Source organism: Tachyglossus aculeatus, chromosome 17 (genome assembly GCF_015852505.1).
Source record: "Tachyglossus aculeatus isolate mTacAcu1 chromosome 17, mTacAcu1.pri, whole genome shotgun sequence".
NCBI classification, from domain to species: Eukaryota; Metazoa; Chordata; class Mammalia; order Monotremata; family Tachyglossidae; genus Tachyglossus; species Tachyglossus aculeatus.
Window position 1 is genome coordinate 51,962,267 of NC_052082.1, and position 15,367 is coordinate 51,977,633.

The 15,367-nt window shown below is 42.8% G+C and overlaps 1 protein-coding gene across 3 annotated transcripts in view; it reads left to right on the top strand.

Annotated features, from left to right (window-relative positions):
- Positions 1-15,367, top strand: part of ULK2 (unc-51 like autophagy activating kinase 2) — a 56,756-nt gene that overhangs the window by 26,909 nt on the left and 14,480 nt on the right. For all 3 annotated transcript variants that reach the window (XM_038758730.1, XM_038758731.1, XM_038758732.1), the window contains exons 12-18: positions 351-436; positions 1,391-1,562; positions 5,221-5,281; positions 9,325-9,462; positions 10,698-10,843; positions 11,492-11,572; positions 15,028-15,299. In XM_038758730.1, coding sequence (XP_038614658.1) covers positions 351-436; positions 1,391-1,562; positions 5,221-5,281; positions 9,325-9,462; positions 10,698-10,843; positions 11,492-11,572; positions 15,028-15,299 — 956 coding nt within the window. The remainder of the gene's footprint in view (positions 1-350; positions 437-1,390; positions 1,563-5,220; positions 5,282-9,324; positions 9,463-10,697; positions 10,844-11,491; positions 11,573-15,027; positions 15,300-15,367) is intronic.

Below are 15,367 nucleotides of genomic sequence, written 5' to 3' on the forward strand. Positions count from 1 at the left end.
GCCTCCTTAATATAAATGGGAAATCATTCAGATGTTGTAGACAAATGGAGTTTTCAAATGTTCTGCTCAAAAGCTCTTCCAGATTTTTTCCAAATACCACTAATGACTGTGTCCTTCTCATAGCTGTTGCCTGCTCTGTTCCTTGACTAAATCTAAATTCCTTTTGTCTTGCTCTATGGAAATATTTCCCCCATTCATAAGTCATTTCATGTGAGCTCTCACAAGCAAACAACAGGGTCGTTTTCCAAGAGCTTTTCAACCCTGAAATTTAAATTATGTGTTTGTGTGCTTGTCTTTAGGAGAATTCCATAATCTTCGGCTGATATTATGTCTTTGTTTTCTCCTTCCAGCCTGTCCAGTTCCAGTCCCCATGTATGCTGGTTCAGTCTCTGGAAGCTCTTGTGGCTCTCCATCTTGTCGCTTTGCCTCTCCACCAGTGAGTTTTGTGTTCAGCTGCTTTTCCCTGCAAAATAGTTCAGTTCTTCTACTTGTGCATTGAACTGGATCCAGTGCATATTAGCAGACAGTCATGGTGGTATTGTTTTCCTTTAAAAAAAAAAAAAGTCTTCCCATTTGTGGTTGCGAGAAGTCTAAATGGTCTTTGGAGAAAATGGAACAAGCCCTGCATTGCTACCCATTGGGATTTTCCTCTGTACTTCTTTCACCCCTTCCGTCTCACAAACACTGATCGTATAGTTATAACTGAAACTTAGGGGACCTGAATTCTTGGATGGACTTCATGTTCCTAATACTGTGTCAGAGCCTGAAGTGGTCTAGTGCCAAAGCAAACTTAAGGCTTACAAATTTCCTATCATTTTAACTCTTTCTACTTAGAGAAAATTGATATTTCCCTTCATTTGCAAGTTTAAGGAATTCTAGAGGGCACATATAAGTGAAGGAGATGGGTGCTTTTTTTGTTTTTTAATTCACTTTGAAATTACTTAAGCAAACTTTCTCTGGGCCCCATTCTTTCATTTTCCCATCCAGGTGGAGGAATTAAACTAAGGAACTTTCAAGTCCATTTACATGTGACCAAACTTTTGTTTGCGCCTACCTTCTGAAAGGATGTTGAGTATTTAGAATTTTGATGCTTTTTTATGGTATTTGTTAAGCTCTTACTATATGCCAGTCACTGTTATAAGTGCTAGGGTAAATACAAGCTAGTCAGGTTAGACACATGTCCCGCTTAGGGCTCACAGTTCTAATCCCCATTTTATAGATGAGGTAACTGAGGCACAGAGAAGTTAAGTGACTTGAGAAGGTAAGTGACTTGCCCAAGGTCACACAGGTTTGCTCGTGGTTTCATCTTTTATTTGGTGATGTACCTCAGGTCTTGTTTGCGTTTGATTATCGGGTCAGTTTTAAGTTATTTTTATGTTGCCTCCTTCAGTCCCTACCAGATATGCAGCATATTCAGGAAGACAACTTATCTTCCCCGCCATTGGGACCTCCAAATTTTCTTCAAGTGTCCAAAGATTCTGCCAGCACAAGTAGCAAGAACTCTTCTTGTGACACAGATGACTTTGTCCTGGTCCCACATAACATCTCATCAGATCATTCATGTGAGAATACCTCTGACTTGTATGCTTGCGAAGGTTTTGTAGGGAGGGTGATTTTGTTGCCAGACTATCCCACAAAGGGACAGGGTTTCATGATCTTGTTTTGTATTTCTTTTAGAACTTTTTTATTCCCCAGAATTATTTGCTTAGATGGCTACTATATGTTCTTTGTCAGCTTTTGAGAATCTGCTAGTCTAAATCTTACATATAAAGCATGGAGGGGCCTGGGAGAAACAGGTTCAGGCTTCAGGAGGGTTAATTCAGTCTTAACCTTTTAGCTGTATGAGGAAAACACAGTGACTTCTACTTATAGTCAGGGAAACCTTTGGTTCAACATACTAAAATGATCAGCTTTGTAAATTTCCATATTAGGATTTTGATGTACAAAATTGCTGGTATTTAAGTGGTCAGTTAATGGAGCAGATGAATTTCGCTGATTTTTCTGAATTTGGTATTTTGAATGCTGACTTAAAACTCTGTATCAGTTAACCCTCTTCAGTAACACTAATGATTGACATTTTAAGTGACTGCAAGAATGCTCTCCGCTATTAGGCATGACTGTCACTCTGTGCACTAGAAGCCGCAGGCAAGTATGTTCGTGAAGCTTTAGTGTCTCTACACTGTTAATGCAATTTGAATTTTAATTCCCTTGGTATTCATAATATCCAGGTGGTTCCTCTTATTAGTACCAGTCGAAGAGCTGTGAATCTGGGATGCTTTGTGTGTTATCTCATTTGTTGGAAAAAGGAGGTGCTTAGTAGAATCCATTTTGGAATTATATTCTGAAAGAAATGTACATTCATTCAGAAAACTGTGCAGTGTGCTCGTCTTAGAAAAGGTTATTGATTTCACAATAACAAGGATCCTGTATCAGGAATTGTCTCACTTTTACCCGGAGCCACTTGGAGAACCTTGAGGTTTTTGGTCATTGTCAAATGAGGTCAATCAATTGTAATAAAGATGAGTTGCCCTCTTTAAAATAGTGAAATTAGGCATAGAAGCACAGATCTTGTAGTATACTTAAGAAAAGCACTAAGATGAAATATTGTGGATTGAAAGGTTGCCATCTATGCATATTCTTAGCTAGTTAGATCTTATTTAATGTGTCTTATGTATTATGTAGTAAGATATTAGAGAAATGTAGTGGCTGTCGCTCACATAGTCAAATTTGGGATCTGTTATTAGGTGGTATACACTGTGTTCTTGTTTTTGCCGAAGGATAGTTAAAATTTCCTTATGACAGAAGTGTTCCAAGACACACACGTTGTTTCCTTTCATTTCTTTGATCCTGGCCTCCTTCCCTCCACTGTAGGCAAGACTGATTTGTGCCGCCTCGCAGCTCCTGTGTGTGAAGTTTTTTTGGAGTTGCTGTTTTATGTAGTTAATCAGTTTTTTAAAACCTTGAGATATTTCAATGCTATTATTGATCAAGATGGAAATTCCATCTCTTGGGGGTTACACTTTGCTGAAAAACTTGTGGGGAACCAGGGTTAAGTGTACCTTCATGGGCTTACTTTGTCCTGGAATAGGTGCCAAGGCTCCGATTGCTGGCACCGCTGCCTTTGCTGGCTGGACTGGTGAGGGACATTTAAAAATGGGGAGAAGTTGGGACCAGTATTTTCCTGCTCTCAGGCCTACAGATGCTGGGGTTGAGCCCCCACACAAATTAATTCCTGCCAATTGAGTAGGGGTCTACATGGGCTTGCGTCTGGCCCTGGCCTACAGACTTGGGAAACAACCCTCCCCCAGGCTTTTTGGTGGCCATTAACTATCTCTGTCATAGGGCTAACTCGGCCTCTGATTTACACTCCGGGATGATATCACTGTTTCATGCAGGGGTGAGTAAGGATTTGGGGGTCAGATATTAGCATTGAAATAATATTAGCTTTCAGTGCAGAAGACATCTGAAGGTCAATCAATCAGTAGTATTCGAGTACTCACTGTGTGCAGAGCAAGTACCTGGAGGGAGTTGTGGGGAAGAAGGAGCTGTCATGTAGATTGTGGAGAGATGGAAAGGGGTGTGGTTAATAGGCTGGAAGTCACTGGGGCTGACAAGGATCAGGACTCCTGAATCATCATCATCGCCATCAATAGAATTTATGGATTCTGGGAAGAGAAAGGTGCAATAGGAGGGAGATGGAGAAAAATATCTCACTTTGTGCTGTCTCTTCATATGAGCCACCATCAGCTGCCAGTGGAGTCTCTGCTCTTCCTCACTCCACCCTGAACCTCTTCTCTGAGGTCATGGCTTGGGCATCAGAAGAGCAGGATTCTATTCCTAGCTCTGGCATTGGACTGCTGGGTGACCTTGTGCAAGTCACTTAATCTCTCTCTGCCCCTGCATACCTCCCCAGGATGTTGGTGAGGCCAAAATGTCACAATTCATATGCTTTGGAATAACAAAAGCATCAAATACAGGGTGTCTTCTCCTCTCAGATCTCTCTCAGTGCTTTCCTTTGTTTTTCCTCCAGGCGCATCTCCCCTCTTAAGAATAAGTAAAGGCAAATATAAAGGAGAGGGGAAAATAGCAAGACAAGAGATTTTTAGATATTCTAGGTCTCAACTTATAAATTTTTCCCTTGCTGATTTAAGGAAAGCATGTGTAGACTGGTAAAAAAAAAAAAAATGTGAACTGCTTATGCTAATATTTATTGACAATCTGCCTTGACCATCGCTAGACTTTTCAAGGCTCCTTTAAATTCCTCCATAATTTTCAGGCTTATGAGATTTTTTTTTTTTTGGTGTTCAGAAAAATGAAGAGGGTAATTTCTGTTTAGTTTCTCTTTATTACTAAGGTAAACTTTGGCTAAATTTTAGTGGTGTGCTTTAGACATGCTGGTAATAAACTTTAGAAGGGCTTCTTCTTACTGTTGAATGGTCATTTGGTTTAAAAATATCTGTCCTTGTTTTTTCTGCCCCTTGAGCTATGTTTAAGTCCCTTGGGGATGTGGTAGCAAGGAACTTTGCCAAAATGCAGAACTGGGAAAGTGTGGGACATGGAAACCTCTCTTAAATTACTGTGCTCCTTTAAACTGATTTTAGGGGTTTGGATCCTGGAGGTCAGTTCTTGACCAGGCCAGTGGGTCTGCCCAACCCAGAGAACTCCCTCCAGATCTGCCCTTGACCCTGGAGGTGGTCTCAGAACTGAGTTTATCTCATATGGATCCCCTATTGCAGAGATGGTGTAGGTCCAGGATGGATGTCCTGAAATAAATTGCATCCCTCTAGTCTGAAATTATACTGGGACTATACTCCTCCTGCCCCACAGTGAAAATTAGGATATTCTTCACTTCTGGCTATTTGCAAATTGAGGTACCATCTTCTGCTGTCCTATTTCCTTCACCATAGTGGGAGGCAGAAAGAGTAGATCTTGGAGGCAAGAAAGAGTAGGGAAGATTCCAGAAAGACACTTTGCCAATTTCTGAGCCTTGGGAGTGTCTGCCTCAGAGCAGTTGATTGTTGTGATTTATCGATCAATGCTATCTATTGAGCGCTTACTGTGTGCAGAGCACTGTACTAAGTCCTTGGGGTAAAGTACAATACAGCAGAGTTGGTAGATGTGATCTCTGCCCACAAGGAGTTTGCAGTCTACAATTTATAGTATAATACTTTTCAAGAATAGGCAAAATGAGACTTAAAATTATTTTCTCTCTTGCTTTAGATGATATGCCAATGGGAACTGCTGGGAGACGGGCTTCAAGCGAGTTCTTGGTGTGTGGAGGGTATGTTTGCATTGATTCTACCAATATATCATTCAAATTCTAAACATAGGACAGGCTGAGAGTTGTGGATTTGGGCAACATTCAAACTACCAGGGGGGCCTTTTTATATCAAATTGATATCGTTAGAATACCAGATAAATATTTCAGAAAATTAAAACTTAAATGGAATTTTATACCCCCTGCTAAGGTTAGTTTTCTTTCACTTTTTTATGGTCCCTTTGCCTTTATTTTTAAGTCTTTTAACTATTTCTGGAAACTCAGTAACTTTACAAAAAACTTCTTCAGACTCCTCTCAATACTGCTTTTCTAGTTCAGCTAACACATTAGTCCTTTTGCAAATATGTAGGGTTTGGTTCTGTGTCCCAATTGATGTTGAGTGTTGTGTGCCACTGACTAGAGAAAGTTACCAGATGTTCGTTTGTTCATTCATTCATTCATTCATTCAATTGTATTTATTGAGCGCTTACTGTGTGCAGAGCACTGTACTAAGCACTTGGGAAGTACAAGTTGGCAACATATAGAGATGGTCCCTACCCAACAGCGGGCTCATAGTCTAGAAGAGGGAGACAGACAACAAAACATATTAACAAAATAAAATAAATAGAATTGTAAATATGTACAAGTAAAATAAATAGAGTAATAAACATGTACAAACAATGTACAGATGCCTCCTTTGGGCTCCTACCTTTATCGCCGGGAGGGGGTTGTGTTTCTGCTCCGTGAGACTCAGCTGCTTGTTTCATTTCCTTTGAGCGGCTTAATCATGAATGTTTTTCCATCATTTGCTACTCTAACCTTAATTTAGTGGTGTCCATACAACTGCTGGTGATGTATGAGTAAAGCTCTTCATGGAAAATTTTTGTTGCTGTGGTTTATTTTTGTTTGGTTCCAGTTTTCACTAGCAACTGCCTTAGGGACTAAACCACAATAATCGTGATTCCGAAGGGCACGTTCACAGCCATGGGCCTTTGCAGGTGGTGCATTTGTAGGCTGAGTCAAAGAAGAAGGAAAACCACAGTGAAATGTTGTTTCACAACAACAATGTTGGACATGTGATGTAGGGGCTTATGAACTTGAGCTTTTTATGGTATTTAAGTGCTTTCTATTCGCCAGGCACTGTTCTAAGTGCCTAAACTAATCAGATTAGATGCAGTCCATGTCCCGCATGGGGCTCACAGACTTAATCCCCATTTTATAGATGGGTAACAAAGAAGTTAAGTGATTCACCCAAGGTCACACAGCAGACAAGTGGTGGAGCCGGGATTAGAACCCTGATCCTTCTGACTCCCAGGACCCATGTATTTCTACTAGGCCACGTTGTTTGTGTGTGTAGGGGGAGTGGGGGATGTTTTGGGGAGGAGGATGAGCTAAATAGTATCATGAGTGTTTCTTAGAGGTCCTGTATCCCATCTGTGTCCCCATCCCCCATGTTGTCAGGAGGGGCTGGAGTTCCTCCTGTAGCCTAAGAGCTCAACTGCCAGTTGGCAGTTTTTGTACCCACAGGTCAGTCTGAGTTCTGGCATTCTATGGTAGATGTCTAGGGCCAACAGGCCTAGTGTTGCTGTATGTGCATAAGAGTCATGGGTGGGATTATGGAGATGGGGTTAACCCAGAGTGATGCCACATAAGTGTTTAATGAGCCCTCTTTCCCTGTACCCATGCCAAGAGATTGGGTAGCTCCATATTTTGCCTTTTGTAACTTTTTCGTTGGAATGGAAGTGGAAAAAAAAAAAGTAACGCTAAAAGTTTACTACTGAATGTTAAACTCCTGGGTCTGTCTTCAAACCTCTACAAGTCACCAGAAGCCATGGCTCCTGACCACAAGAAACTTAAGATCTGTGGTGGCAAGATGGATGTCTAGCAAAGGAATGCAGTGCTGTAGGTGTATGGTCACCACGAGCCAGAATGCAGAGTAACCCAAAGTTTAAAGCAAGAGGATATTTTTCATCCTTTTTTGAATGCTTTAATGCTAAAATTGCCAGTTTGTTTAGGTACTTAACATGCCCTTGTAACCCTTAACAGGCCTCAGATCTGATTGTAAATGGGCTTTTTTGTGAGCTTGGTTGTATTAAATTTGTATAGCAAAGGTTGCAAAGAACATTGAGTATCTTTGTTCCATAATCTTTACTGCTTGTGTGGAGTTGGTGGGGGAAGAGTGCATTTTTAGAAGTTGGAGCTTTCTTTGTGTTTATCCACCAGATTGCCAAATCATTAGGTTATAGCATTAAAACAGTGAAGGGAAGGAGCAGTGATTCATAAAACATTGACTTGGTTGCTGTGTCATGATGGAGAGGCACCCAGATACTGCCGTGTTTATTTAATACACATGACTAATCATTAGTAGAAAAAGGCCAAAATTTTAACCCCCTTAACACAAATCATTTTTTCACTGTTCTGTTATTTTCTCATCAAGTGCTGGGAAGGAGAGTGAGAGAGACAAGTTCCCAGCATTGTACTCTTACCAGCAGTAGCATGCTTGGAAACTTTGTTGCGTAGTTCTTTTAAAGACTGCTTTTGTTAGTATTGAATCAGCCCATCCGTGGTTTTCCGTCATGTGAAAGGCACACTGACTCTTTCCCATTGTTGGGAAGACAAGTTTGGACAACCCCCTTGTGACCACGTAGAGCCTGGGGGCTGCTTGTCTCTGTTCCAGACAGCGAAGAACAGTTTGGATGGAGGGCGGAGGTCGAGGTGGCCAAAGCATTTAATATTCCAGAAAGGCAGCCCCCCATCTGGAGACTCTTCCCTCATTCTGGGATGGCCGGGGTCAGAGTTTGCCGAATGGTTTCAACCAGAACCCGTAGTTGGAAGGAAAGTGAGCCAGGAGCCACTCTGGGTGGAAGTGTTCAGCTCCGAAGTGGCCCGTGAACCATGTCAAGTTGCTTGGAGGAGGGTGGGATTCATTCTGTGGGTCATGATTTGCCCACCACTGTTTCAGCGTGACTTGGTAGTGAGTGGTACTTGAGGAGCACCAGTGCCTCAGCTTTTTCCACGGTAGAGAAAGCCCCTGTAAAATAGCACACAAATTATTGATGTTCTTCGATAATCTGAGAATATAGAGGAACACTGTGTGGTCTTATGAATAATTTTCTGTTCATTTAGCCATGGTAGCAGATCAAATATAGTTTGGATAAAGATGATTTTTAGTTGGGAAGTGATCATTGCTATTTTTGGGTTGTTTAGCATGAAGTCAGTTGTTTCATTTGTAGTGCTCTTGTGGGGGGACTCACCCTAAAAAGTTTTGCAGATGTGATTGTCTCAATCATCTGGACTTTCAGGACATCCTTTGTAATCAAAGCAAATTGAATTAAAAATCTGAAAAGTTATTTCATTCTCTCATCTCGTGTTTTTTTTTCTGATTGTGATCAGTTTGTTGCCCTAGTTCTAAATGTGATAAATGGATTATAAGGGAAGGAGTGAACTTGGGAAATAAATACATGATCCTACCCAATTCATCAAGAAACAACTAGATGATGTAGCTAGCGAGTGTTCATGCGTGCATTGTGTTGCAGCTGTTTTTAAGTAGGAGGAAGAGATGTTGCAAAACATGTTTTCACTCTTTAAAAATTCACAGAGTTCCTTGGGAAATCTTAGTGCTTTAATAGCTTCAGTAAACATTCCAGTCGTCTCTCCTCTTGGACTTCCTGTTCTTTACGCAGTTGGTTTTTCCTAGAACTATTTTGTTTTGTAATGTAGTAAACAGAGCATTGTGATTGGAAGAACTGGAGTTCTGCTGACCTGAGTCTTTTCCCATTACTATATATGATTGATTTTTTTTTTTCCCTCAGGTCATGTTACAGTTCTCCGCTTTCAGCTAGCATGTGGATGTCAGGAAAGCTCCTTTAAGTAGCAAACATCTTTTGAGCTGGGTGTTTTATTCTTCAGCCTGTGCTTGGGCAAACTGCAGGTCCTTCCATGTAGGACTGAAAATAAGAGCGGGTTTACAATTCTTTCAGCATTAGCTCTGATCTGACAATGGTTCAAATGAGAGAAAAGCATTCTTACCAGCATCTCTCTCCTCTCTCAATGAACTTTGCCCTCAGGCAGTGCCAGCCGTCTCCTTCACCCCGCAGTGAAACGGCACCCATTCCAGTCCCCACTCAGATACGGAATTACCAACGCATAGAGCAAAACCTCACCTCCACTGGTAGCCCCGGATCCAACCCACATGGCTCTCCAAGGTGAGTTTTTCCTCCTCAGTCTGGCTGTGGGCTAGGGGATGTGCAGGGCAGTAGATTCATCTTAATGAATCAGTCAGTCAGTGGTATTTATTTAGTGCTTACTCTGTGCAGAGCACAATACTAAGCACTTGGGAGAGTGAATACTCTTGAATGAAGGGAGAAAATGGATTGCTCTGCCCTATGTAGGTTAAAACCGTTTCTGGAGTTGACTTGACTCCATCAGATCCAATTTAACTAGGCAAGATTCCGTAAGTCATGAATGTTTCTTTTCTCATCGTTGAAGATGTACAAAGGAGCAGTGAGCGTACCCCTGAACCCTCATAAATTTGGGCCAAACATCATCACCAGCAGAATTGATTGAGGTCCTTCCATGTCAGAGCACTAAACTAGGCTCTTGGATGGGCAGAGAAAGTCTGAGCCGTGACTATGTTGCCAATTTGTACTTCCCAAGCGCTTAGTACAGTGCTCTGCACATAGTAAGCGCTCAATAAATACGATTGATGATGATGATGACTTATGCCCTCAAGTCTAAGGATGGGGATGTAACACCAGATGGCATGGTGGATAGAGCACGGCTCCGAGAGTCAGAGTTTTGGGTTCTAATCCCGGCTCTACCACTTGTCTGCTGTATAACCTTGAGCTAATCACTTCACTTTTTTGTACCTCAGTTACCTCACCTGTAAAACAGATATTGAGACTGAGCCCCCCAGATGGAACCGGGACTATGTCCAACCTGCTTTGTTTGTGTGCACACAATAAGCACTTAATGAATATTCATTCAATTGTATTTATTGAGCGCTTACTGTGTGCAGAGCACTCTACTAAGCGCTTGGGAAGTACAAGTCGGCAACATATAGAGATGGTCCCTACCCAACAACAGGCTCACAGTCTAGAAGGGTGAGACAGACAACAAAACAAAACATGTAGACAGGTGTCAAAATCATCAGAACAAATAGAATTATAGCTATGAATACCACAATTATTATTATTTATGGAGTCGTTGTTTGAAATAATTTTACTCCACTAAGTTTTTCATCTTGATATTGCCCGAACTACTATGTTCGTGGGCCCTATTGGCACCATTAGACCTTTATTTTTTTTTAAAAAAAGGCCGATCTCCAGGCTTTATATGTGCTTGGTATGTGTGATGGGTGGAGTGGTGAAAATGGTCATTTTCTGGCATGAGCTATCATGAGTGTGGCTGGTGTTGAGGTTTTTCTATTGCATCTCTTCAGGTCTGCTGTGGTGCGAAGATCTAACACCAGCCCTATGGGTTTTCTCAAGATGGGCTCCTGCTCTCCCGTGCCCGCAGACACAGTACAGACCGTCGGTCGCCGACTGTCCACTGGCTCCTCCAGGCCATACTCCCCTTCTCCCTTAGGTAAGAAGGAATAAATGTACACATCTGGCTGAGTGAGGTGGAGGAGTTGTGAAGAAATCAAAGCAATTGATAGACATCTCAGGGTGCAGCATATCCCGAGCCACAATTTCTGAGTCTGTGTGCGTTGCCCATTATGAAGAAGCTTTTTGAAAAAGTTTAGTTTATTAAAAACCTGCAGTTTGCTCTGTGGTTCCATTTTTGTACTTGCATTTTTCTTCGTTAATCAGTGGGATTTATCGAGTACTTACCGTGTACTAAGTGTACTTACTGTACTGAGTGCTTGGGAATGTACAGTAAACTAGTTGGTAGACATGACCCCTACTCCTAAGGAATTTTACAGCCTAAAGAGCCAGGCAGACATTCAAATAAATTACAGATAAGGGAAATAGAGAATAACAATATTTATGTAAGTGCTGCGGAACTGGGGCTGGAACTCCTTGAATGTTTTCTCAGAGTGAAAACACACCTCCCCCTTTAAACTGTGAGCTCATTATGGGCAGAGAATGTGTATGCTAATTCTGTTGTATTCTCCCAAGCATTTCGTATAGTGCTGTGCACATGGTAAGAGCTTAATATATTCCACTGGTGGAAAATAAAGGTCTAAATCTTTTCTCTTATTTTTTTTTTTTCACCTCCTCCCTCTCTTAGTTGGCACCATTCCTGAGCAACTTGGCCATTGTTGCTGCGGGCAGCCCCAGGGCCACGAGTCCAGGAGTAGAAACTCTTCAGGTAGGAGTCGGTAGCCAGGGAATTAAACTGAATTCATAAGGAAGTGCTGGTTTTAAACTTTTAAGGTGTGCCAAAATGCTGACTGGGTCTAAAAGCATTGCATCTCTGTCCTTTTCAGAATTTTTTTCACAAATAGTAAGTCATGTGGTTATTTAAGTATGTCATTGTGAGTGTCTATATTGCCTCTAGGAAGTAAGTTGCGTATTTAGTGGACTTAGCCAAGCCTAGACCTTTGGCATTCAAGCCATGATGGAAGGAAGCTGGGAATATTAAACCTTTGTGATTTTGTGAATTCCTGTTCAAGATCCTGCCTCTCAGTAGCAGCATTACCCCAGTCTTAAGATTAGAAAGGAAATTTTAGGATAACACTTATCAGTTTTAGGAAAAGGGATATGACATCAATTTGGTTTTTCTTTTCCCGGTACATTTGAACCTTCTGTTATAAACTTCAGGGTTAGAAAAACTGAGGTGCGATAGGTTTCCAAAATATTTTCTTTAAATGTCAAAGGAGATAACTTGTGTGGTGTTCTCGTTCCCCGTTCTTGATTGCTGTATAGTAGACACTGTCCACTGGCCTTTCTGTTCCCTCGGCATCAATTAGCTAGGGGTCCTGAGGCAGTTGATATGGCCATCGCTTTGAACCTCTACTCCATGAGAAGCTAAACAGAATATGCTTGATTTCATTGCTAGACCTAAGATACCCGAGAAGGGCCATTTCAAGTTCACCCCTCTTGCCCAGCAGTTATCTTATGGAACATCCTCTTTTTGGGAAAAGATCAATCAGTGGTATTTATTGAGCGCTTACTGTATTCAGAACACTGTACGAAGCACTTGGGAGAGTGAAATACAACAGAGTTGGTAGGCACATTCCCCACCCTCAATGAGCTCATAATCTAGAGAGGGAGACGGTTAATAATGATGGTATTCAAGTGCTCACTCTGTGCCAAGTATTGTTCTAAGCGCTGGGGTAGATACAAGATAATCAGGTTGTTCCACGTGGGGCTCACAGTCTTTATCCCCATTTTACAGATGAGGTAACTGAGGCACAGAGAAGTTAAGTGACTTGCCCAAAGTCACACAGCTAAGTGGCACCGTGGCACAGTGGAAAGAGCACGGGCTTTGGAGTCAGAGGTCATGGGTTCCAATCCCGGCTCCGCCAACTGTCAGCTGTGTGACTTTGGGCAAGTCACTTAACTTCTCTGGGCCTCAGTTACCTCATCTGTAAAATGGGGATTAAGACTGTGAGCCTCCCATGGGACAACCTGATCACCTTGTAACCTCCCCAGAGCTTAGAACAGTGCTTTGCACATAGCGCTTAATAAATGCCCTCATTAAGTGGCAGAGCCAGGATTAGAACCCACAACCTCTGATTCCCAAGCCCATGCTCTTTCCACTAAGCCACACTGCTGCTCAAAAAATAAATTATGGATATGTACATACCTGCTGTGGGACTGAGGGAGGGGTGAATAAAGGGAGCTAATCAGGGTGACGCAGAAGGGAGTGGGAAAAGAGGACATTAGTGCTTAGTCAAGGAAAGCCGCCTGGTGGAAGTGTGTCTTCAGTAAGGTTTTGAAGGTGAGGGGAATAATTGTTTGTTGGGTATGAGGAGGCAGGACGTTCCAGGCCAGGGACAGGATGTGGGCAAGGGGTTGGTGGTGAGATAGATGAGATCGAGGAACAGTAGTAAGTTGCCATTAGAGGAGTGAAGTGTGTGGGCTAGGTTGTGATAGGAGAGCAGTGAGGTAGGAGGGAGCAAGGTGATTGAGTAATTTAAAGCCAGTGATAAGGAGGTTCTGTTTAACATGGAGGTGGAAGGGCGACCACTGAAGGTTCTTAAAGAAGTGGGGAAACATGGAGTGACTTTTTAGAAAAATGCTCCAGGCAACAGAGTGAAGTATATATGGACTGGAATGGGGAGAGACAGGAGGGAGGGAGGTCAGCAAGGAGGCTGACACAGTATTAAAGGTGGGATAGGCTAAATTCTTGGAATAACTTGGTAGCAGTTTGGAGAGGAACGAGTGAATTTTAGCAATGTTGGTTCAACAGGATTTAGTGATTAAATATGTGGATTGTGAGAGTGAGCCATGGATAACGCCAGGGTTATGTGTTTGCGAGACAGGAAGGATGGTGGTGCCGTCTATGGTGACGGGAAAATCATTGGGGGCATAGGATTTGGGTGGGAAAATAAGGAGTTCTGTTTTGGACCTATTAAGTTTGAGGTGTTGATGTGACATCCAAGGAGAGATGTCTTGAAGGCAGGAAGAAATGCAAGACAGCCTAGAGGGAGAGAGATCAGGTTGGGAGATATAGATGTAGAGTTGTTATTTGAAACCATGGGAGCGAATGAGTTCTCACAAGGGAGTGGCTGTAGGTGGAGCATAGAAGGAGGCCCAGAATTTAGCCCTGAGGGACTCCCACAGAGAATAGGAAGTAGAGGAGGAGCCTGCAAAAGAGACTGAGAATGAGTGGTGACAGAGATAAGGGGAGAACCAGGAGATGGACAATGCCAATGAAGTCAAGGTTGGATAATGTTTCCAGGCAATGGGAGGGGTCTAAAGTATCAAAGGCAATTGAGAGGTCAAGGAGATATAAGATGAAGTAGAATCCATTGGATTTGTGACCTTTGAGAGGGTGGCTTTTGTGGAGTGAAGGAGATGGAAGACAGCTTGGAGGGGGTCAAGGAGAGAATTGAAGGAGAGGGATTTGAGATAGTGGATGTAGACAACTTGCTCAAGAAGTTTGGCGAGGAATGATAGGAGGCAGAGGAGGTAATAACTGGAGGGGGCCATGTGGTCAAGGGAGGGGGTTTTTTTAGGATAGAAGAAATATAAGCATATTTGAAATCAGTGGGGAAGAAGCCTTTGGAGAGTAAACAGTGAAGGTGGCAGTCAGGAAGGGAAGAAGAGAGGGGACAAGTGTTTCAATAAGGTGAGAAGAGATGGGGTTGGATGCACAGGTATAGGGAGTTGATTTTGAGGAAAAGGCATCCCCTCTTGAGATACACAAGGATAAACTTGAAGCGAGCGAGCTTGGCATGATATCTGAATTTCCACCAGCAGTGCTCTGCAGCCCCTTACAAGATCAAATGAAGTGGACTGTGGTGTTGATCCAGGGCTGAGGGTTAGTGGTATGAGATCGAAGGGTTGGAGGAGCAAGTGAGATGAGTTCAGTAGGGAGGGTGGTGTTGAGAGCTTCAATTTGGTCATCAAGGGAATGAAGTTTGAGTAAGGAGGCTAACTGGGGTATAATGACTGAGCGGTTGGGGAAAACACAATAGAGTTGGAAGACTCAAGCCTTGTCTACAGGGAGCTTGCAGTCTACAGGGGAAGCGCAATGTCCTCACTGTATTCTGGTCATTATTCTTGGAGTTGAGGGGAAGGGGTTTGGGTAAATTTCTTCATTTCTCAAGGTGCACTAATAGCTTTCCTCTTTCTCCCTGCCATTTTTCTTCTCAGGTTCACCAGTGCCACCTTCTCAGTCACCACAGTCGCTCTTGCTAGGTGCCAGGCTGCTCACAGACATCTACCAGAACAAGCAGAAGCTCCGAAAACAGCATTCCGACCCCGTGTGCCCATCCAGTGCGGGGTATGGATACAGCCACTCGCCACAGCCCAGCCGGCCGGTTAGCCTCGGCACCTCCCCCACCAAGCACACGGGGTCATCCCCTAGAAGCTCGGACTGGCTCTTTAAAACCCCGTTACCCACAATCATTGGCTCTCCCACTAAGGTTCGTCTTTTAAACGCTACTCTGGGCCCGGGAATCAGGGCGGCACTCTTTCCCTGGAAGGGAGGACT